The sequence below is a fragment of the Homalodisca vitripennis genome, chromosome 1, assembly GCF_021130785.1.
Source record: "Homalodisca vitripennis isolate AUS2020 chromosome 1, UT_GWSS_2.1, whole genome shotgun sequence".
In the NCBI taxonomy this organism is placed as follows: Eukaryota; Metazoa; Arthropoda; class Insecta; order Hemiptera; family Cicadellidae; genus Homalodisca; species Homalodisca vitripennis.
Window position 1 is genome coordinate 111,148,308 of NC_060207.1, and position 24,724 is coordinate 111,173,031.

At 31.8% G+C, this 24,724-nt stretch overlaps 1 protein-coding gene across 2 annotated transcripts in view; it reads left to right on the forward strand.

The window, feature by feature from the left end:
• The first annotated feature begins 6,398 nt into the window (after positions 1–6,398).
• LOC124369223 (MAGUK p55 subfamily member 7) overlaps positions 6,399–24,724 on the forward strand; it is a 52,003-nt gene continuing 33,677 nt past the window's right edge. The window contains exons 1-6 of one of the 2 annotated variants that reach the window (XM_046827097.1): positions 6,399–6,709; positions 16,391–16,465; positions 17,996–18,279; positions 20,678–20,809; positions 23,432–23,461; positions 23,870–24,037. In XM_046827097.1, the coding sequence (XP_046683053.1) occupies positions 16,429–16,465; positions 17,996–18,279; positions 20,678–20,809; positions 23,432–23,461; positions 23,870–24,037 (651 nt within the window). In that variant the 5' untranslated portion in view covers positions 6,399–6,709; positions 16,391–16,428. The remainder of the gene's footprint in view (positions 6,710–16,390; positions 16,466–17,995; positions 18,280–20,677; positions 20,810–23,431; positions 23,462–23,869; positions 24,038–24,724) is intronic. The other variant, XM_046827105.1, reaches the window with a different exon arrangement.

The window sequence follows — 24,724 nt, forward strand, 5'->3', positions numbered from 1 at the left end:
TTTAAATATATAATGGTCTAGAAGCAGAGAGCCAATTTGCATTGTATTAGAACACAAATTGGTTTTTCTTGAAATCGATAAAGAAATATCTCCCATAAACAAAATTTATCGTCAGCTGTGCAAGTTTTGGTGGAAGTCGAAATGGGAGCATATCAAAAGAATTAAAAATATGAAATGATAATTTTTCTTCGCATCATATTTTTAAAAGTTTGGCCCACTTAAACCTGATCAGACAACACACTTAGTCGGACACATAAATAATAGTCATTGTAAGATAACTAGATAAAGAGACTGAATGTCATTTCTCTCTGGGTCTTTACATGGTTAGCTGATACTGAAAATTGTGTGTGGGAAAAAGGGTATGATCTGAAAAAAACAATGTTTAACATTCTTAACCCTTTTGATATCCTTCTCATTTCGACCTCTACTAAACAGTACAGCTGACATTCAATTTCTTATTTTACATAAAATTCCTTTATCAATTAAAAAACCAGGCTGTGGGAATTTGAGGGGTAATGTGAGTTGAGTAAGTTTACTTATACAGTTAGTAGCAGTTGTTTTGGATTCAATAATATATGCAATTAATTTACTTATTTATTTAACGTTTCATTGTTTTGTAATAACAGTTATGACAGTTAGTAAATAAAACTGAATTTTTAATTTATCGCACCACCAAGAAGCAAAAAAAAAAAAAAAAACACTGGTTGTTTGGTTCATCTGGTATAGTAAATAATTATCTCAAAAATCTCAATGGTCATTGCCTTCATTATAGATAGTTAGAATGTTTAAAATGGAGGTTATATCTGGGGTTTGTTCATATAATTGAAGGGAAAATTCAATATTGTGAGAGATGAAATTACTAGTTACAACCATTAGGTCCTTTATTACAGTTAATCTGCATATACAAAATATAAACACAAAATTATTTTAAATTACCGTTCATCCCAAAAACAATATAAATAAATCAAAATTAACTTTACAAATTTAAAATGTACTATGATTATATATGTATGATTATTAAAACTAAATTTACAATTGTTTTAATGATTATAAAAATTGAAAAACAATACACTTCCTAATGTGCTTTGAGATATCAATAACTACTTCCAATACACATAGAAAATAACTAATATAATAACATAAATAAAAATAAAAGAAGAGAAGAATAGCCAAACTGATTCACTCCTGAATTCATTCTTTCTTTTACTAACCTAGGTAAGTCACTCTCAGGTTCCATGACTGCTGCCATTTGCTTCAGGCAATTCTTAATAGCTGAAGCAAATCGATCCCGGCTCCTCAATCACGTTAATTAAGCTAGAAGGGAATTTGACATACAACATGTAGTTATGTCATACGTCTTGTTGAATACAGTTGTTTCATGATGAGAGATTCGAAAAGTAGACAACTAGCGTCACTGTTCCTTGTCACTTCAACTAAAATAAAATCAAAACCGTCTAGTTGGGAATCCAGTTTTCAAAATTGAAAAAAGTAAGGTAAGTCATTTGTTTTTACAATATCCAACTATAATAAAGTGAGACATGTTCATCTTGCCTCAAATTGAAAAAAATTATAAACAGTAATAATTTTGAACACTGCAATTTATTCCTCAAGGAGACAGTGGAGAAAATAGAGGTATTTTAGCAGGACAAACTTTAGCTCATATTATGGTGCAAATAATTTTGCATTTTTTAAAGCCCATGATATGATAGCAATATCATTTCAACTACAGCATATTCAGTTCAGTCCAGTATGATATTTAATAATTGTATCGATCCCAAGCTCCTTCTCTACTACATAACTAACAGTACCATTTATTGATATTTCTAAAAGTCAATAATATTCCAAAATATACAATTACTTTTTGTCTGTATTTTAGTCTATGCTTTTCAGTCCAACGAGCTATCTGTTGGATGCACAAGTTTATGTTTTCAAGAGTTTGAGTAATGTCACTGACATTACAGTGAACTATAGTGAGTTAGCTTAGTTACAATTAGATACAGTAAGGTACTAATTAAATCTCAGTGAGTTACTGAAACTAGTAAACTGAAAATCATTAGCATAGGAGTGAAATTTTGTGTTAGCAGTGCTTTATTTATATAACTTACACACACATGACCACGATGGATGCACATTGCATATAATACAACTACAAAGGTATAATAGTTTAACACATTGAATGCGGTGACTGTACATTACTATTATTCTGTGTGTCCTAACGATGGTACATGTCTCATGTTGTATTGGTGTTAATATAAAGTGAAACCATTAAGGGAGCAAGAATGGATCCTTGTGACACACCATATAAGACAGGTTTAAAGTCAGATTAATTTATAGTTATCAGCTACAACTCAGTGCTGTCTTCCACTCAGATAAGATACCATCTAAGAAAGAACCTGTACAGGAAATCCTATGAGTTTCAATTTTTAAATCAATACAGTGTGATTGAGTTAAAGGCCTTGGAAAAGTAATATAAGACTAGAACAGTGTAGTTATTGATGATTCATGGCAAACCAGAGGTCGTCTGTTATTCCCAGTAGAACACTGTAATAAAGCCTAAATCCAAACTGATGAAGGCAAAGAATATCTTGTGGGCTGTGATTCAAGAAACTGATATTATTTTTAGTGCATTATTTGTTAAAAGTCCTTAATAAGTCATTCAATCAGGCAGAATGTTGAAGGGTATATAGTCTTGCAGAAATGGATTAAAGCAAACTTCCAGTGTTTGAAAATACCAGTTCTGAAGGAAGACTGCTTTCTCTCAGTAAATATGTGTTGTTAAACCTCAGTCTTTAATTTCAATGACTCTGTTGCTTAACCAAAGATACTTTTTCATAGCCACCATACCACCAGTCCTTCAGGCTTCTCGGTAGATTGAGCCTTATTGAGGCACTTTAAATTAAAAATATTAAGAGTAAAGCACTGGAAGCCTTTTATTAACTTACTTTTTTCTAAAATGGAGTTAAGTAAAATACATGGTTGTGATTAATTTTCAGTACAAATTTGGCTTGTTAGCAAATTTTGAATTCCTATAGTATGAATTATTTTTCTGGCCGTATGAGACATCACTTAGATTTTAACCCCCATCTCCTTTTACCATACTGTTGGTCATATCTATGTTATTATAGACACCAATGTTACCAGTACTTAAATTGTACATAGTGAACTATCTATCCATAGGTTAATCTGTTGTGTAAGTACTCCTGACACAAAAAAGTGTTCACTGAGGTTTTAGGAGTATTAAAATGAGCATACTTATTAATTGTATATCAGCTGGAAGTTTATCAAGCCGATTAAAGTTCCTGAATTTCCAATATAAAACTTCCTTTAACTAAATATCTCCAACCAGTGATGCTTTTTGTAGAATTCATGTTTCAGTGATGATCTTGTAGAATTCACATAAACATTACTGTTTTACATGCATTTCTGTTTTGTTTACGTAATGTAATTATGTTTATTTAATTTTTGGTACCTTAATTTTTGCACTGTACATTGATACCAGTCCTTCTCTGCAACAAGAGACATGTATCATTAGGACGCACAGAATTATAGTAATGTGCGGTCACCACAGTCAATGTTTTAAACTACAAGGTAGGATTGTCAGCAACTTGTAACGTTTACTTTCCACTCTAATACTTTTTATTTTAATCTATGTACGAATATACTAATGTCATTTGTTAAAATCTTATATGATTATACACAGTTTGTTTGCATATTTATTTACTGCACATTTTCTCGTTGCCATCATGGTTATCCCTAAGACCAACATGAAAATATTCGCTAATGCTCAGCCAAATCCCATGGAGTGACATGCACCACCATCTAACTTGGTGTCTCTCATATAGAAAAGAAGCTTCATGCAAAATTGTAAGTCCATAAGTCATGAGATATTTTATGAACAGACAGACAGAAAGAAATTAAAATTGCTAACGCTCAGTTAATTACACCTCTGTGTTAACATAAATAAATAATTATATTATAATTATATATAACATATTATATTTTGTTAACACAATCACTGTGACACGAGTAATACAACCAATTATAGTACACGCAGAATAATAGTAATATGCGCCCACCGCAGTTAATGTGTAAATGACAACAACAACAACCCCAAACTGCTAAGACAAAATTTCACACCAATGCTGACGATCTCCACGCTAACTTAGTAACTCACTGTAATGTCAGTGACATTACTCAAACTATTGAAAACATAACTTTGGCATCCAACACATCGTACATTGGACTGAAAAGCATACACTAAATACAGGACATGAAGTTATTCGAAGCTTTTGAATACTATTGACTTTTAAAAATGTGTAAGAAATATAAGTAAATAGTATTGTTTTATAGTAAGGTCGTAGTGTAAGAAGCTTGGTATTGACTATTAATAATGTAATTACATACTGGACTAAACTGAATATGCTGCAGTATAAAATTACCATCAGATCATAGGCTTTAAAGAAATGTTACACCACCGGAAATTTGGAGACCCATAATCCATAATCTCATGAATACTTAGGTGTATATCTTAACAAATAATCAGCATGAAACTGACACACGAATACAAAATTAACACAAGCTTATGCACGTTTACACGGGCGCGCCGACGGGGAGGGGAGGACAAAATGGTCCAGTCCCCCTCAAGAGCATTTTATTTCAGTAGGTCTGTATTGTAAAAGTAATCTGTACCGGGTACTTAGGTTTGATGTAACTAGTACTCTCAAGATGACAAGTATCCGGTACAAAGTATTCGTTGTCGAGTTGTCGGTACGAGGCAACACCGCCCTGGGCAGTCTGACGATTTGCGCGTTAAAACGAGTTGCCGGTTACGGTAAATGTACAAAACATGCTGAATTTAATCTGAGTTACATTACATACTAAAAAATTACTTACTCAGTTACAGTACACTTGCATATATCTTGTAGAAACATTTAGTCTTTATCGAATCACAAGTTTCCGGGTTATGAATTTACAAAGTTGCAGCTTGGTTGGAAAGCGCGAAAACCCGATATTTTTCTCGTTGTCATCGATATAAAAACTGCAAGTTATTATTAATTAACAGTTTTATTTGTAAAAACGCATAAGTAAACAAGCTAAATTTTAGTATGACTCCTGTTATTGAAGCTCTATTACTTAGTTTGTGGTCAACTTTCGTATATCCATATCTACTTTTTGTAACCGAGAATAGATCAAGGTTTAGATTTGGTCTTGGTTTGTGATTTAAACTTAACTCTTTTGTTTATTATTTTGTTAGTTTTATGATTGAATATTTTGTTTCATTTAAACAAACTTCATATAAACTGTATTTATTGCAGAATATTTTTATTATCCCAGTATAAGCTTACTGGTGGTTGAGTAATATTACTGCAAAATTTATACACTCTTACCCTCCACTTTGCCCTCCTTTCATTAGCTCAAAAGTACTATAAAATAACCATTTAAGATCTAATATTTCAACATTTTCTGGAGGAGTGCCCCCGGGTCCCTCTACTGATCTGGGTGTTTTCTTACTACTGACGCAACGCTGTACCGGATACTCCCCATAAAATATTTCTGGGTGCACCACTGCACGTTTATCTCTTATGTTCCCACTAGTTAACAAGTATTCTACTATAAAGCCAGCCTGCACACTAATATATGTCGTCTGGAAAGATGAACAAAATTCAAAATGTTCAAAACAAACTATTGGAGATTGTAGTTAAGTGTACTCGCTACATTCGAAATACCCAACTCCGTGAAGAATTAGTACTTAATTAAAAATTGGTGAGCTTATTGTGAGAATGTTTAGTAAAATTGTGCATAATTTACACTACTGTGTTCCCGGAACGTTTATATACCATATCGGATAGTCAACAGTAAGACGACGCCTGAAACTGACACTTATTCAAGACGTAATTAAATTAGATTTCTTAAGAAAGATAATTTTTATTTTCTCATTGAAAGTATGATGACTTCTTACGCAAGTTACAGGGTGTTTTAGAACAAAGTGACCCAATAATGTTCTTTCCCACGTGTTAATTTACTTTATACCTTTTAGTTCGCATGTGTATAATATAATGATATTGATCTAGAATAAAGATTGTCATAAGACATTATAAACACTACAGTATTTACTTTTCATACAATCAAGAAACGCAATTCCTTCGATTTGAAGAGCTTAATGATAGGCAAAGTAAAAGGAAAATAGGTAACATAATTTAATTCAAGTTTAGAATATAAAATTATTTATAACAATTGAAACAAAAGTAAATAACACAATCAATTGTGTAGTTGAAGAAACAAAAAGCCACGAGTTGTCTGTGAATATTTCATTACTTTCACAATTCATTTTTTTTTGTTATAGTGTACTTCTGTACCACTAGTTATGATTATTGAAGAGGCAGTGACGTATTGGTAAAATTGGCAGAAAGCCGAAACTGAAGTAAGGATTTTCAGTAATTCAATTAAATGTTTATTTTAAGTTGTTTGGATTAATTCATATTTATTTGCTATGTGCGGGAGTAAAAACTGATGTGTGATTAAAAAACGTGTCCTAGTTTAATGTTCGATGTTTAGACAGTGTGAATAGATCTCAAACATGACACTTATAGGCGTTTTCACTGGTGACTAACATTAACAAATTTTGGTACTGTTCACTAAAATTTTGAGTTACAGCAAAACTGTATGCTGTGTATAGTGTAATTTATTTATTTTAGGACCAATGTTTCAGGTAATTAATTAATACTTTTACCAATCTACAGTAAAACTGAATGGAATAACAATTTATCTAAAATTAGCCTGCCACTGCTATTATAGTTTTGGTCCTTTGCACTTTGATTTAATTTTCTTTTTTGTTGCAATTTTGTATATAAAATAACGTAGAAAATATACAATTGTAGGCCGAGTCTATATGGATTGCCAAAATAATTGTTAAAAATGCTGTACAAGGATCTATTAGACGTAAAATCTAAATGTTCTAAATTCCTTCAAGTAATAATAGGGTACCATCATTATTATTAGTAGGCATACAGGCTACATTAAGTTATTTGGATTTGACCATGATGTGAAGGCTACAGTATAATAAGAGGCCATCACCATAATAGAATCATATTTATGATTATCTAAACTATAAAAACAAAAATGTTGACACGAATTACGTTGTATAAAAACTATCTAGGCTATGTTGTGTGTCTATAAAATATAACAAATAAAACAGTTTTAACATTTAGTTACTTTTTACTGTACAGCTGGACAGGAGCTCATCGCTCCTGTGATGTGTATGCAAGCTAGCCTTTGAAGACTCTGTAGCCTCTTGGCAGCTGTTTTTTTTTTTTTTTTCGGTCGCCACACTAATGTAGCATATGTGACCATGGTTTTAAAATAGTATCACATATCCAAAAATCATTTTGGGTTTCAAACCCCATTTAAATCCAAAGAGTCTCTTGCAGGCCCCAAGGACCATTGTCGCTTTAGATATTGTCTTCTCAATAAGTGGGCTTTCAACTCAGCCTCTCATCCAGAACTATGTCCAGATATTTGACTTCTTTTGATTGTTTTATCCTGATTCTGTTCAGGACAGGTTGTACAAGCTGGAACTTTCTTTTCCTGGTAAAGAATCATATTTGTTTTTGATGGTTTAATCCGAAGACCTTTCCATAACACCAGTTGCGTATGACATTTAATTCTTCTTGAATTAGGCGTTCCAGCCTTTGTTTTTCCCGTAGACCATAAGCACTAGGTCGCCAGCATAGTGTAGTAGACTTATTTGCCTCATCTCTGCTTTAGTTAGAAGGTCATCGCCCAAAGGAAGGGAGACAGAACCCCTCCTGGGAGCAGCCTTTTTGGACTGTGATAGTGACAGATTCGTCCCCTATCTTTGCTTTAACTTGTATGCCTTTTAGGAGGGCTTCTACGATTCACTTGACAGCATCCAAGAGAACTCCAACCCGTTCCATACCTACCTTCATGGATTCATATGCTTCTCTTTCGAAAGCTCCTTCAATGTCCATAAAGACACTGACTAGGGCTTCCTTTTCATTGAAGGTGTTGTCCACCGTTTCCACTAAGCTGTGGAGAGCATGGTAGTTGATTTACCTTGTTCTACATATTTATGTTGAGATAGACTGAGTGAGTGTACTAGTAAGGTTTCATCCCTAATGTTCCTATTGATTATTTTTCCCATAGTTTTCACCAAGAAGGAGGGTAGGCATATGGGTCTGTATGAGTTGGATTGAGTCAGATCTCTATCTTTTTTCCACATGAACACCACAAGTGCCTTCCTCCAGTTGTTTGGAATAAATCCTACGGCGTAGCTGCTTCTGAACAGAATAATCAGAGTATTTAGTAAGATGTCCTACCCTTCTAGAAGAAGGGCTGGAAAAACTCTATCTGCCCCAGGAGATTTAAATGGCTTAAAGGATCTTATTGTCCATTGAATTCTTTCAGAATATCCATTTTGACCCCTGTCTGATATGGCTAATTCCCGACCAGACCTCTTCTTGACTAGAGAATAAGAATCCCATTTCGAGTTAAGTAACAACAGCAGCTGTAAAGTCTCCTTCCTGTTCACTGTAAGGTCACCATTGGCCTTTACTAAGGACTCCATTGGGTTAGAGTGAACGGATTGGAGAATTTGTTTTTGCAAAAATTCCTCCAGGTTCTTCTTTTATTTTTCCTAATTTCTTTTTTATATTCATTTTGGGCATGAAGATAAGGGATCCAGTCATCTGTCCTTTTTGCCCATTTTAATAATTTTTGAGTTTTATTTCCGAGTGTTTCTAATCTCCCAGTCCACCAAGGCACATCTTTCTTTAGCCTGTTTTGTCTGAGAGGACAGTTTTTTTTTCATAGGCCTTTATTTATGATTGCTTGTTCAACCGGTTGAGCAGATCTTTCTAAATCAAGTTAATTTTTCTGGTAGGGTTTTATTTCCTCCAACTCTTTGGCTAGGATAGATATTCCTCGTCCAACCGTGGGTAGATACTCTTACTCCAGTTGTCTGAAGCAGAAATTCATCACGTTTGATTTTGAACTGTTTGCTTTCAAATGTATTCATGAAAAAATACTCAATGCAAGAATTTAGCTCAATGATGCATTATTGACATCAGTGATTACCATTGATAGATGTTATCATCATAAAAAAGGTTGTTTGGCTGCGCCAGACTCAAAAACCTGTAGATTCCAATGGATTTCTAAACAAAATAGAAACCTATTTTGAAACGGTAAGGTATACTGAAGTAAGATTTTAACCCTCAGTCTATGGGTCTTGTACTATACTATACTATACTCTACTAAAACTTGTCCTATGAGGACAAGCTGAATAAGGATTAAAAGGTGGCCGGCCTCTCCATATAAAATTAATGTCTTATTCCTGAGAATAATATTACAATTTTCATTGCGTATTATAATCTTTTTACCAGTTAATGCCAGTTTAGTATTAACGCTTTCAAAGAAATTATATGCTACTTAAATTTTTCTATATAAAAAAACTAAATTAGCATTCATTTAATTTAAACTACCCCACTGGCGTAACTTTTGTTGATTTGAACATATTTCACGTTTAATATTTCTTGTACATTATATTTTATGTAGTCTGAAATATACAATGTTTATGATATGAAAATCAAACCTTATATAATAATTCTTACATTTAGAATGAAGTTTTCTTTCAAAACCTGTAAAATAAAAGTTTTAAACGCTTACACCCAGTTACTATATTCTTGTTCTCTTTGCATGATGTATAAAAAAAAAATCCACGCAGTTCACACATGTCACAGTTTGTGTTTACATTTTGCTTACCATAAATCCAATGTGTAAAAATAAAATTATAAAGTACATTGCTTCAAAATAATGGTCGGCCTAACAAATAAAATCTGTATATTACCTAATTGTGTTGTATACATGTAGAATGAGCTACATATTGGGTTGTGCAATTAAATTAAAATAATTTATCCCCATTAAGAATTGTCAAGCAATTATTAGATTTTAATTGAATAAACAGTAACACTTAGTTTGCTGAGCAATCCCCATACTGTTTTATGATATTTCTTAATCCATTCAGTAATTGCGTCATGAGTCGTTCATTTTTGCATTCACATCAAAATAAGAATAATCATAAACTCAGGTCTATTGCTTCTTAGAAATAACTTCATTTTATTCACACTACACATTATAAATACATAAACGCAATAAATTGTAGTAATCCTTGGCGGTTAGGTTTGTCTTAATAACCAAGTTGTATTTTTACAAAATATCCAAGAGAACGTAAAATTAAATCCTTAATTTAACTGCATTAACCCAATAAACAATATTGAGTTAATAATGATTACAAAATGTGTTCAGGAATGAAATTGATTTATGGGGAATAGCCATTTATACAAATACCGAAGTAAGAAATAAGATTTGTACTAACAGAATTTGAAATTATGCAATTTAGGGGTTTATACTCCTATACATCTACAATAGTCCCAAAATTATGGTGAACAATGTAGGTAAACAACAGAATATTTCATAATGTGGACATCTGATGTGAAATGTAAATAACATGTTTTGTAATACAAAAATGTAATTAAGTTAGTACGTAAATCTTCCCCTTTCTCATAATAATCTAATAATAATAATCTTTGATTTCACTAAATGCATAAGATATTAAATGCATTTTGGTCTTTTATAAATACATTGCTAGACTCTGTGATAGGAAATTGAAAATTTGTAATTGAAAACAAATTTTATTGTCACACTCACAATTAATTTTAATTGGAATGCTGAATTTTGTATAGCACATTTATCAGAGGGAGGTAAGCAAACATTTCCATAGAATGAAAGAAATATTTTTATGGTTAAAGTGGTTTATAACTCAGGTTTATACGGTACCAATTCATAATCATTAAAAAGATATTTTTGTTTAAATTATTTCTCAAATGTTTCCAATATTGATTTATTGTGATCAAACAATAACACAAATCGTAAAATAGTGTAGATGAATTATATAATGCTATCAAAGAATGAGTGTTTGTTGCCCTGATATAGCTTTTAAACATTACACACTTTAGGTTATTTCAAAAGAATATTCACCTGTAAAAAATTATTTAAACTGAATTTATTTAAATAATACAACTAAAACCATAACACCCTGCTCAATACCTCAGTCAACCTTCATTATTTTGTGTCACAGATAGTGTAGTAATAGATAAATACAATCTGTACTTGTTTATGTAGATATCTTGTGTTATATTTTTCCATTATTTATGTTTTTGATCAGTTTTCATAACATTTGATTATTTTTATAAAACAACAGATACTCATGTTATAAACGTAACATACAAAACAATTCTCTATAAATTATTTAAAATAATCAGGCTCGAATCGGGTTAAGATGTATCACATATTGCAAATATCTTTTGTCTTATTTAAGCTATTATAATAATTATATTGTATTTTATATATATATATATATATATATATATATATATATACTAATATATATAATATATATAACTAATATATATATATATATATATATATATATATATATATATATATTAGTTATTCCTAAACTTGTAAAACAAGTAAAAGAAAGTGTAACAAGGTTTATCCAATTTAAATACATTTTTACCAACTTCTTATTAACCAGACAAATCAACTATCAAGAAAATGTCATAACCTAATCTTTTGTTACATATGAAATCACTTATACTTTATACGGACCTTGTTATATAAGTTTTAAATAAGTACAGATAAAAACAACATGTCATTGTATTATAACATTTATGAGTGCTAATACTGATACAGTAGTACATATACATACTGCCACTAATATGATTACTATTAAATTTTAATATTTTATGGGATTTAATTGATCAGTTATTAACATTTTCTACATACATTAGTATCTAGAGAACAAAACCAAAATAACATGTTAACTGGAATGCTAATCAAGTAAAAGATTGTCCTGCAAGAGGTCTTAGAAGGAGATGGCAACTGAAGTAGTGAACTAATCAACCCTGCTTAAATGAGCTAATGACGCAGCGTAAGTCATTGGGCCAACGCTCAGTGGTGTAATCCGCCCTCTTTTGAACATTACAGGATTTATAAAATTTAGGTTCATTGGTCCAACAAACCACTAAAATTATTATTGCTTAAAATTAATTCATGGTTCAGTTACACCACTGATCGTTGACCAAATGAACACTAGTAAACTAAATCTATAAGGTTCGTTGAACCAACGATCTTATTTTGTACAATTTGCAGTGATGAAACAAATAAGGCTATTGGGCCAATGAACCAGTAGAGTAATTGAACCTCTATATATTTATAAAGTGGGTCATTAGGCCAACGGCCCTCTGTACAAATTAAATTTATTCCAAGAGGGTCATTGGACCAACGATCAGTGGAGTAATCAAACCGTTCCAGATATATGTTAAAAAAATTTATAACATCCTATCAAATCATCCATCGTCAATAAGTGTTTTACTTTTTGTTACATCCAATGATGGAAAATATCCAAAATCCTATTATCCTTTCCTTGATATAGTTATCAAATGCTCAGTCAATTTTATACAAGAAATTTTATTCACAGGAAGCCACAGCAGATATCCTGTTTTGTAGAGTAAGAGGAAGATTTTGAAACAAATTTTAAATTTATAACAAATTTCTACTTTCAAAATCAGGTGGCATAATTTTTAGCCCTAGGGACGACACATTTTGATTCTAAAATAAGGTTTTTTCAGATGTAAGATGAGATAAAATAATTCCAAGATCAAGTACTGGTACTTCATATTTGATGTGTTTATAAAGTCTAGATTATGCTAAGTTTTCTTAAAGTTTACTGTTGTACTAAGATCTTAAAAAATTTATTTCCTCAGTGTTTTCATATACAAATTACATTGGAATCTTTTGTACCCTAAAAATGCCTTTAAAATAAAGAAGTGAGCTAGATTTGATTTTCCCAGTCTCCATTGTCTCATATGTACTTGAGATTCACATGTCACGTTTTTAGTTTAATGTGAATAATATAGCTACATTACTAATGTACTTTACTAATGTAGCCCTGTTACTGAGCCTAAGTGTGTACAGTATATTTAATGTATATATTGATTGTATGTGTAAAAAAAACCGTTCATTTTATAAAACAAATATTTAATTACCAAATTAAAAACTAGAATTTTATTGGTAAAAAATAGTAAGTTCTATAAATTAGAACTAATATATCAGTAGTCTATACTAGTGAGTGAAGATGGTTACATACACACTAGGCTAATTGAAATATTAATTTATATGTCCTAGGCTGATTTGTGTTGAAATTATTTAAGATGATTTGATTAAAGATGTCCAAATTATCGGTGTTAGTGATTTAATCGATCAGACTGTAATACTTTATCCTATGGTAATCTACACACCAAGTCACTTAACGTAAGACACTATGCTCTGTCCAGTCCTCATGATCAGATTAGAGCCAATTTGCATTGTATGAGTGCATTGTACTGGATTTTCTTGAAATTGATAGAGGAATTTTCCAGAAAAATGAAATTGATCATTAACTATGTTAGTTATGTGGTGGAGGTTGAAATGGAGAATATAAAAAAGGTAAAAATATGAAATGATAATTTTTTCCCAGACCATAATTTCCATAACTTGGTACACTATAAACCAACTGTCAGATCTATGTATAAATGTTAAATCATTGTCATTGTGGCCACTTTCAGCCTCTTTATTTAGTTGTCTGACAGTGATATAACTATTATGTATGTCTGATGGTAGGTATTAACATGTCAAGCTGGAGAAATATATAATATATGAGAAAGTTATCGTTTTATATTTTTAACTCTTTTGATCCCATCCCATTTCAATTTTCACCAAAACTATTATGGCTGACAATCAATTTCTCCTATAAATTTATCTCAATCTATTGAATAAAACCAGGTTGTGTGCTTCTACAATGAACATTAAATTTCGGCTCTTAGACTGTTTCTGAGTGAGGTTGATAACTTTCTCTGTGTCAAGATTTCATATAATTTAACACGTTCGCTGCGGCAAGAGCGGCCAATGATGTACCCGATATGCGGCAAAATTCAAACTTGCGATTTTTGTTGAATTGGCGTTATTTTGGTTTGATGCGCTATAAAATAATGATATTCGATTATATTACGTTCTTATGCGTTCGTAATCATCGGGACTGTCCGGATAGTGGCCCGCATTTTTGGCATGGCATCATTTATGTTAACATATGACGGGCTATATAAAATTTAACTATAACTTACCAAATGTGTTGTGTGATGTCCAAAAGTAGCAAGAATACTTCAATCGACTTTGATATGCATCAGGTTCCGTTGCTAGACAACGCTACTGTCCGGACAGTAGTCCCGCACATGGCGTAAAACACCCACTGAGGCCGCGGTGCAGATCGCCGCCCCGTGCTGTCCGCACAGTAAAACAAATAAAAGTATCGTTTGAATGAATTTACTAAGGAGACAATACATACTGTATACAAAAAATCAAAATATGTGTATACTGTGTACAAGAAAAATATTGACACCACACATATAGATAAAATCGCAATACCGGTAAAAGATTACCTTACTTTTAATATAGTAGTAATAACCTATCCAATTTGTAAACAAGCCTAGCTGCTAATACGTCTACTCACGAAAACAATAACACAAGAGAAAAGTAATTAGGAACACGTATTTTATTGTTTTCCTACTGGTTCATAATAGCAATAAACATGTGAAATTTCAGCTGTTTCGCTGGCACTGTCGGGACAGTAGGCCCGCATTTCCAGGACGAACTGACGTATCAGAAAGTAAGTATAGTTTGAAAGTTTCCGACAATTCCCGCAAGATCGCATCACGTGACAAGTGAAACGGATAAGCAATGCATTGTGCGTATCGGCACTGTCCGGACAGTGCCTCGCAGTTTTGGCGAGGGTCACGGGACTGTCCGGACAGTGGCCCGCAGCGAACGTGTTAAGTTATACAAGTAAGAACTAGGATGTCACTGTATATGGAAAAATCTGTTGAGTAAAATTGGTTTCAAACAAATGCAAAAATATAATTTATAGTGATAAAAAACTAAGAAACCGTATTTTATTTTTTGTGCACTGACAAGAGAAGGTGCTTATTAGACATTAAACTTGTGATTCTTTATCTCAGCCCACTTTGCTGTGCTCTTAATGGGCAGCAGTGGATATATGGCATCAACCTGATATAGTGACCAGTACCCTAATCTGATCGTTATTTACTAATATAATAATAGCTGAAAGTTAGATATAACAATATAGTTGTAGTTCTTTCAAATGGTCATATAAATGATACAAACACTAACATGTGTTTTGTTTTCTTTAATCAATCACTGTGTATTTTCTCTGTTGTGTGAGTACCAAGAACATTTTCCTTTAAACAATTAAGATAGTAAATCTTTATATCTGTTCTGCAAGTTAATTGATAAATAATAAGTCTAACAAACTAAAACCTGTTGAAAATTAAAATTTTAAGTCAGATTAGTTTCACGCTTAAGAGGCTGGGATGAATACTCAATTTCTTCTTAACCCTCCCCACCCTGGCCTCTAGTGTCAGAAAATATTTAATTGAGTTTTCAGCAGGACAGGAACAGTGTTATATGACTTTGTGCCTCTCATGTGTAGTTGTCTTTTTTTAAATTTCTTGTTATATTTAAATTTATAAACCATATACAAGTGTTATATTTACTGTAAAACTTGGTAATGTTGGTATGTAAGCTGTTTTAATTACAGCACTGTATAGTCTACTTGTCTGGTGTTACAAATGAGTACTGTAATGTTGAGGTCTGTACTATTTAAGTTTTATGGCATGAAGAGTTATCTTACTGTCAGTGCCGCATTTCCCTATAGGCCCACTAGGCCCAGACCTAGGGCGCAAAATTTTAGGGGGCGCATAAATTTTAAAGTACACAAAAGAAAAAAGTTGCGGCGGCGGGTGGTGTTGGCGCTCGGCGGGGCGGGTGGCCAAGGTCAACTAGGTCCGGGGTGCGACGTTGACTCATTCATTGGTTTATTGCTTTTATTTATTCAAAACACTGCTATATATATATATATATATATATATATATATATATATATATATATATATACTATTGTAATTATCTTTCATCAAAATTACGTAATTAAGAAATTTACTGGATTTCTACGTCAGTGTAATCAGAGTCCTCTGGGGGGGGGGGGGGGGCGCTCTTTGGTCTGTAGGCCTAGGGGCGCCGAATTTGTAAATGCGGCCCTGCTTACTGTATTGGACTCTTTCCAGAAATCTGTTACACATGGAATGAATTATAATTTAGCTTGTGTACAATGAGCAAGTTCAAATGTGCAATTAAACCTTACTACAATAGGAATAATCATTTCTGATAGTTTAAAATGCTCAAAATTATTTTGTAATTTCAGAGGTGAGATATTCCACATCAACATAGTATTTAAAGAGAATGACAGCAGTCATGGCTAATGGAAATTGGGATCCATGTAAGTATATAGGCTAAACTGGTACATACTACTTATTCATACTCTTAAACAAATTATTTTAGTTTTATGTTTAACCTATACATCTGAGATAATATATTCTCTGCAATACTTTCAACTTTATAGTCTATGTCGCGCATTGTAAGTTTTTGAAGTCTCAAAATCAATAATTTTTTATTCCTTCTACTTTATTAATTTTCAGTCAGGAAAAACTAAAACAATAAAAATTCAAATAATTTATTTAGTGTTTGGATTGTATATAATATTATGTAAAAAAATAAAAACAAGTATAGTTACCATAAATTAAATATGAGGGAAAAGGAAAAGTTGTCAAACATAAAATTGTTCAGAATCCTAATTTATAATACAAATTTAAAGAATGTGTGAACATACACATAAGTAAGAATGTAGACTTTTCATGTATTTGTTACTTTAGTTTTATGTTTAATTATTCCATTTGGGTTCATTTATTCTTTGCAATAGAAATTCAATATATTTCATACTTCCTGTATGTTGAAACTTTTTAAAATCTCAAAAGCAATAATGTTTTTCTACCTTTTGAGTTTTTAGTCATGTATACATAAATATGTGCGCTCTCCACACACTCCCCGAGTTTAATAGTAGTCTGTTTAAGAATATTCCAGTTGAAGAATTTATTTTCTGTGGACAGTAGTCTGTTCTTCCAGCCATTGCTGTAGTTATTTCTCAAGGCCCTGTAAGGCTCCCTTATACAGCTACTGGGAGGTTTATAAATTACAGTGCTTTCTTATAGAATTGCTTATCGAAGGAGTGATTCAGGTGATTTGTTACAAGCTGGTGAATGTTTGGTGTGTGTGTGCGTTTTGTGCTGAAGTACATCTCTGAATAGAGGTTTTTCTGTTAATGTATATAGTATAACTTTTATTGTGTACAGTGCCACCACAGTAATATTCTGAGTTCCTTAAATTCTGTTTGGTAGCTCTTCCGAAAGCTAAGGGCGGCCAAGCATCTGATTACTGAGTTTTGTGGTTCACATTGTGTTAAAAACAATGCTCACGCAATTAAATTCTTTAAATACTTTGGCTCTTTGGTTCATAGATATTAAAATGAAATAGCGAGTATAATCAACTCAATACTTATAATCAGTAAGTGAAACAGTCAACAGTTGTAGATTAATGTCTGAAGATGGCTCTCCAGAGAGAGGTTGAGGTGGTAAAAGGTAAAGTACTACGTTTATGATTAAGGCATTGAGACTAAAAAATTTCATAAGTTGTAGTAGAAACTTTAGAACTGGGTGATTGTAGAAACATTACATTAGAAACTTGTTCTTTTCATATTTTGGTTGACCATGTAATGTATTATACTCTGTTATTCTTTTTATTATTTTTCTTCTTTGTAATAAGAAATAAGATACAGTAAAGTGTATAAGTATTGATTTCATCGAACAAGCACTAAAAGGATCAGTGTAGTGCTGAGTCTCAGCCTAGAGCCTGTTGTACAGTACAGTGTATAAAAACATGATGCAGTAGAACATACATATAACAATTATTGCAGCTTTATCACACCTACTGGGGGCCTTGGAGGAGTCACGCCAGAACTTGCCTAGTTCCGAAGAGGAGTTTGGATTCCTCAGTGATCTGCTGCAGTCCAAGGAACTTCACGCACTTGTCAAGGTCCACAACAAAATCCTCGACAATGGCAAGGATGAAAAGTTCCATCCTATTCTTTCCAGTTCCATGCAGATAGCACTGGAAGTTCTGGATGTAATTCTGCCCAGAATCAACATTAGTGAAGATTGTAAAGAACTGTTTCTTCTGTTACAAAAACCTCACTTACAGGTATTGTGTTGGCATTAGTGATTTTTTACACCACCTAGTAATTAAGTTAACTCTACAAAGTACATCATCACTAAATAAAATATATTTTAAAACAGTTTTATAATTAAATTACAAATCAACTAATGTTTTTTAGTGTTTTTTTGGTGTGAATAATGCCACCACAAAAACACACACATTTCTTTGCCTATATATATATATAAATAAATATAGCCTAGAATAAATATTATAATATAATTTATATACATAATTACATTTATATATATATGTAATTTCTTTTGTTTGTTTATTTTATTCTGTGTATATTTTAAAAGTGTACTTGAAAAAGTTGTTAATTTCAACGAAATATTGTACGAAAAAATTGTTGTTTTCTTTTGAAACTGCTGTAAGAGACTATATATATATATATATATATATATATATATATATATATATATATATATATATATCTGTGGTGTAATGGTAGCACATTCACCCGGCAAGTGAGAGATCCGGGTTCGACTCCCGGCGGAGCAAGTACTTTTTGTGATTCAATGTTTATTGAAATTATAAATATATGCTGCTTTTGAAAATATATATATATATATATATAGTCTCTTACAGCAGTTTCAAAAGAAAACAACAATTTTTTCGTACAATATTTCGTTGAAATTAACAACTTTTTCAAGTACACTTTTAAAATATATATGTATATAATATATATATATTATATATATAATATATATATATATATATATATATATATATATATATATATATTATATATATAATATATATATATAATATATATATAATTTTATATATATATATATATATATATATATATATTTATAATTTCAATAAACATTGAATCACAAAAAGTACTTGCTCCGCCGGGAGTCGAACCCGGATCTCTCACTTGCCGGGTGAATGTGCTACCATTACACCACAGAGCGCTTACTTTTTCCGATTCAATTATTTTATATATATATATATATATATATATATATATATATATATATATATATATATGTATATATATATAATTTGTAATTCATTTTCCAGGTTTAATGTTAGTAGGGCTATGTGAAGTTTATTTAAGGTATTAACTGTTTAAAGGTCGACTCATCATTCTTTAACTATTACTTTATTAAATTTAGGACTGGCCCCAAGTACATCAAATTTTGAATAGTTTGCTCATTTAATATAACTAATTGAAATTTCCAAAACTACTGCTCTTTCAAAAATATAGTAACTGTTTAAAATTTGGGACTTGTCTTTCATTTCACTTTTTATAGTTTAAACTATATACAGTAACTACATTGTTAGAGATGATACCTTCATCTATACTGGAACTGTAAAATGTTTGTGATGAAAATCATTTATACTAGAACTGTATAATGTATAGGATGATACTGTCATCTATATTAGAACTGTATAGTGTTTGGAATGACACTCACGTATACTGTGACAACTATATAATGTTTGGGATGACACCCCCATGTTTAATGTTATGGTATAGAGTTTAAGACAACAATCTCATTTATAATAGAACTGTATAATGTTTGGTTAGAATCATCGGATTTATTGCTATCAGATGCTCACTTTGCCATAGAGGTAGATGCTCACACGAAATGGTTAGAATTGGAAGTAGTGTGCCAATTTCAGCTTAACAGACAATATCTAAATTACAGTCTTCTTTATAAAAATGAATCACAAAATGTGTTGCTAAGAGCAAATCTTGAGAACGATTGGACTACTTTGGTTCATTCATTTTGTAAAATGTTCATTGAAATCCATGCAAGGTTTTTATGAAGAAAAAATATAAGAAAAGTTACCTTGAATATTTTGAAATTATTAGGATATTACTAAACATGCATTAAGGCAATGTTAATTTAAAATTTAACCAAATCTTTTCAGTATGTAGAATTTGTGTCATTCATAGTGGACATAAGGGTCACTGGCAGTAGACAATTGCAGAGCAGACTAGATTGAATTAAACCCTCTGTGACCCAAACAGTAATAAAAATCAGAATAAACTAGGAATGTATCTGAATTGAGAGTTCAGTAAATTATTGGTGTGCCAGCATCTCCTGATTCTGTGAACCAATAAAATGTTTGTGTCTTTTGCTCTATCCACCCCAGTACTGTTAAGCACCAGTCAATCATCTACTACAGTGACAGTCTCACCGTGTCACCCACCAGAGCCCCAGTCCATTTACAGCAAAGTTATGTTTTAATACTTCTATAGAAATGTTTTTACAGGACTAATTACATTTTACAAGAATGTAACATAATCAACATCTTTTTCTTCCATTGGCAATCACAAAAAAGGCTGTTGGGTCCTAAGCCGGCCAAAGCACAACCTTATGTTGATCTTTCAACCATTCAACCTTTTTAGACTGACAGTGGTTTGTTGTAGGGTCTGCTATGTGCTCATGACGCAGTTGCACAAAAGGATTACTTCCCTCGCCTGCCTGAAATACCACTTGAAGTTGACGAAGATGAAGAGACTATCAAAATAGTACAACTAGTTAAAAGCAATGAGCCTCTGGTAGGTTAAATTTGACTTCTCAGTTTTCATTGTTGTACTATGAGATTTCTCTGAAATTATGAGAGAGTTTTTCAATTTTTCCTATGAAGGAAACAGTAGATATTCGGTTTTTTATCAACAATAATTCATTTGTTAGATTTTGTTTATTAAATAAATAGAATTCAGATATAAGACTGAAGTTGGCGTAGTTTTAAAATTCTGATATATTATTATACATACAGTTTACTTTCTATGACAAAATAAGAGATACATGTAAATAATTTGAAATTCAGCCAAAGAATATGTGAATATGTGTAACTAAAAAGTAATTATAAGGTATTGATTGAGTGTAAGTCAAGCTTCTCAATTAAGTTATTTGGAAATGTTGTACTGGTTTGTGTTCTATACCAATGAATACAACTTGAAATTTCATAAAATCCCTCGCTTCAGACAACCTCTAAATTTTTGTGACAGTTGCTTTAAAGAAAAGGCATTTTCCAGACAAACATTGTTCGTTGAAGAATAGTGAATGCTTGAATTGTCGAGATTTATAAGATAATTACTACAATGCTCAGAATAATAACGTTACTCAATTTTATCGATTGGTTATGTGCACAAAATTAAAACCATGACAATGCAAAGTACGGGGAATTAGAAAAAAATATTATTTATTGTTGAATTGATCAGTTTGAGTGGTGCAAATAACAAATGAAGATGGGTGAATTTCAATAAGCAATGAGGAATGCGCTGCTGGTACCAGGGACAAATCCTGGAAAAAATTGAAATATAAAGAAGATTAGTGGATGTTTAAGGACTGTGAGTGTGATGTGGAATTTGCTTATATTTATTTATTAAATATATATATATATATATATATATATATAATAATAAATATTTAATTATTTATACCTACAATCAATTTCATTCAATGTTATATATTGTTTTAGAAAACTAGGTATTGATTCTTACGTAGGGATTTCAAGTTTATTTTATTTGGTTGAGTTTATTTGCTTTTACAATTTTTTATTTAGTCACTAATTGTTAATAATAATATCTGGTATATTTGAAGGGTTCAGACTGAGGATTTTTGTGGGGGACATAGATGTAGATGATTTAAGTGATAGTATGGGTAATAAGGAATTATATGCTGGCTAGCCGTAACATCCAAAGGCTATGCCTCCCACCAACCAGAGTCAAACACAGCACTTTAACTTCTATTGACTTTATATGCACTAACATTCACAATGACAACATCAAGACAAATCTTAACAATTGGCCTATCTGATCACACTGCCCAGATCTGCCATTTAAACTTGGAAATACAAAATAAAGTACTCCCAATCTCAATAAGAAGACGTTTCTCCCAGACAACCTTAATAATCTAAAACAAGTCCGGAAGGATGAATCATGGCAAAGTCTATAACGCTTTAACTGTTGACTAATCATATGACAATTTTAATCACATACTTAACTGGGCCCTGAATTCTACATGCCCCTTGATAAAATCTAGACCAAAAAGAGTATTTACTTTAAAAAATACAACTGATCAAGAAGCATGCAGGCTTAAAAATATTGGCTGACAAGGTGATTACTGTTCAAGCAAAGAAGGACCTTAGACTGAAGCATTTAAGGAAAGAAACCACATCAAACTATTTTCAAAATTTAGAAAAAAAACAAAAAGCCATCTGGAATGTAATTAACCATGAGAAATGCAGAAACAGAGAGCATTTAAACCCCGTTATAGTTGGTTATAGATAAGAGGTTGATTTAAGCTCTTTTCTTGGTAGCTCAACATCTAAATAACCATTTCCGTTCAGCTGCAGATAGCACCCAAAGACACTACACAGTACCTAATTTAGAAACATTACCATTTAAACTCCAAAATCTGCCTGAACTCATAATAAACCCAACCACAAGAGCTGAAATTAAAAAATTATTTCTGGCTTAAAATAAAAACCATGTTTAGGATTGGATGACATCTTTACAAAACTACTTAAACATTGTAAAGAGGAGATTCACAACCCCGTTAACACACATCATCAACCTTATCCTTTAGGGAAGGTATTTTCCCAAAAGCCCTGAAATAATTCCAAAATTTAAAAAAGGACTCTTCCTCAATAGGTAACAACAGATCCATATCCCTCTTATCTCAATATGTAAAGTAATTGAAAAGGTAATGCTTGACAGATTAATGAGTCATCTTATTAATAACAATGTCTTCAGTAGTCAACAACATGATGTTTCCTAAAGAACAACATTGTTTCCCAAAGAGAAGGTCAACCATCACACCCTTGATTAGCCTTGTTGAGTACATTACCATGAGGTGGAGGAAGAAGCATCTGAGCATGAAGTGGTTGCTGGAGCACACCTTCTATTCCTTGGAAGAAATTGTCAACTGGAGGAACAACCAGACTAATCTCACTTGGTTTCAACTTTACATACAATCAATCAAGACAAATTAAATCTGAACTTTTTTTAACCAAACTTTTTGTTTTATGTAAAACTGTTGACGCAATTACTGTTCTCAATGAATATGTAAATAAAGAAGTTTGTCTTTTGTCTACTGAGCCAAATAGAAAATAAACTCAAAAGGTAGACAGTTACTCCAATTAATGATAATGTTTTCTGTTGTTGCTGCTGAAGACAGGAGCACAAAGTGCTGAACCTATTGTTGTAAGTTATCTAATACTCTCATTCTATTTCTCACAAACAGTATTCAGCATGATTGTAAACAGATGTAGTTCTAGTGGTATATTAAAAGTCCGTAAATCATGATAATCTAAAGTACAAGAGAGTTTACATAACTAATGTGAACGTTAGTTAAAATAGTTAATTCAACAGTTTATGTGTTTAACTATTTTGTTTGTAATTAGAACACAATTAGTAATAACTGAATCTAACAAAATATTGTCTATCACCAAACTAATACCTTATAGTAAATATAAGCATCAGAATAAAATCTTTATAATCAGTAATTGTGATGCTACAGTAATTTAAATGAATAGTTTTTAAATATTTGCATTACAAATTTGTAGAATGTATTCAAGAAATAGATTTTTTCATGGATTGTGTGGTGTGTAGGGCGCTACCATCAAAACAGATGAAGAGACTGGTAAGATTGTGATAGCACGTGTGATGCACGGTGGTGCGGCTGACCGCTCGGGTCTCATACATGTTGGTGACGAGGTTTGTGAGGTCAACAACATCAATGTGGAAGGCAAGACACCTAATGATGTCCTCAAGATTCTGGTGAGTTTAGGAACACAATGGCTACCCAAAGTTGTATTTCAGAATTTGTTTGTGTGGTAATTAATCTTAACAAATTCATTTAGAACCCATCTCATATGTTATTTTGATGTCTCCTTTCCATTGAGAAATATGACTTCCCTCCCCAGACTATGATTCTGTATCTCGTGTGATTGAAATAGGGCATAGTAGACAGTTTTGGTTGTGACTAAATCAATGATATTCTTGATTCTTTAAAAAATATACAAACATGAATACAGTTTCTTGTATAAAATCTTGATATGATCATTCCACTGTAAACTGTATTCAGAGTGATCATACCAAGAAACTTGTTGTAACTTTTCAGGATAACATCTGCTGGAAGTGCTGGTATTGTTGGAACTTTATCCTTTCTTCTTTAAAAAGACGTTTTTAGGAGTTAAGCGGAAAAAAGAGGTATACAGCCCTAACTTCACTTCAAAAATAAAGACTATTTTCATTTAATTTCATTTTTTCAATGTTTGCAACTAAATAATTTATTTTTACAGTATTGATGTCATGCAGTGTTATATAAGAGATTATAGCTAGATTGTTTGAAGATGACTCGGTACTATATGTCAGTGGGGAACAATGTGGCATATCATAACACTAGACAGAAAAATACCGGCCCTAATACAGAGCCTTGAGGTACTCCTCTGTTAATTAAAAAAG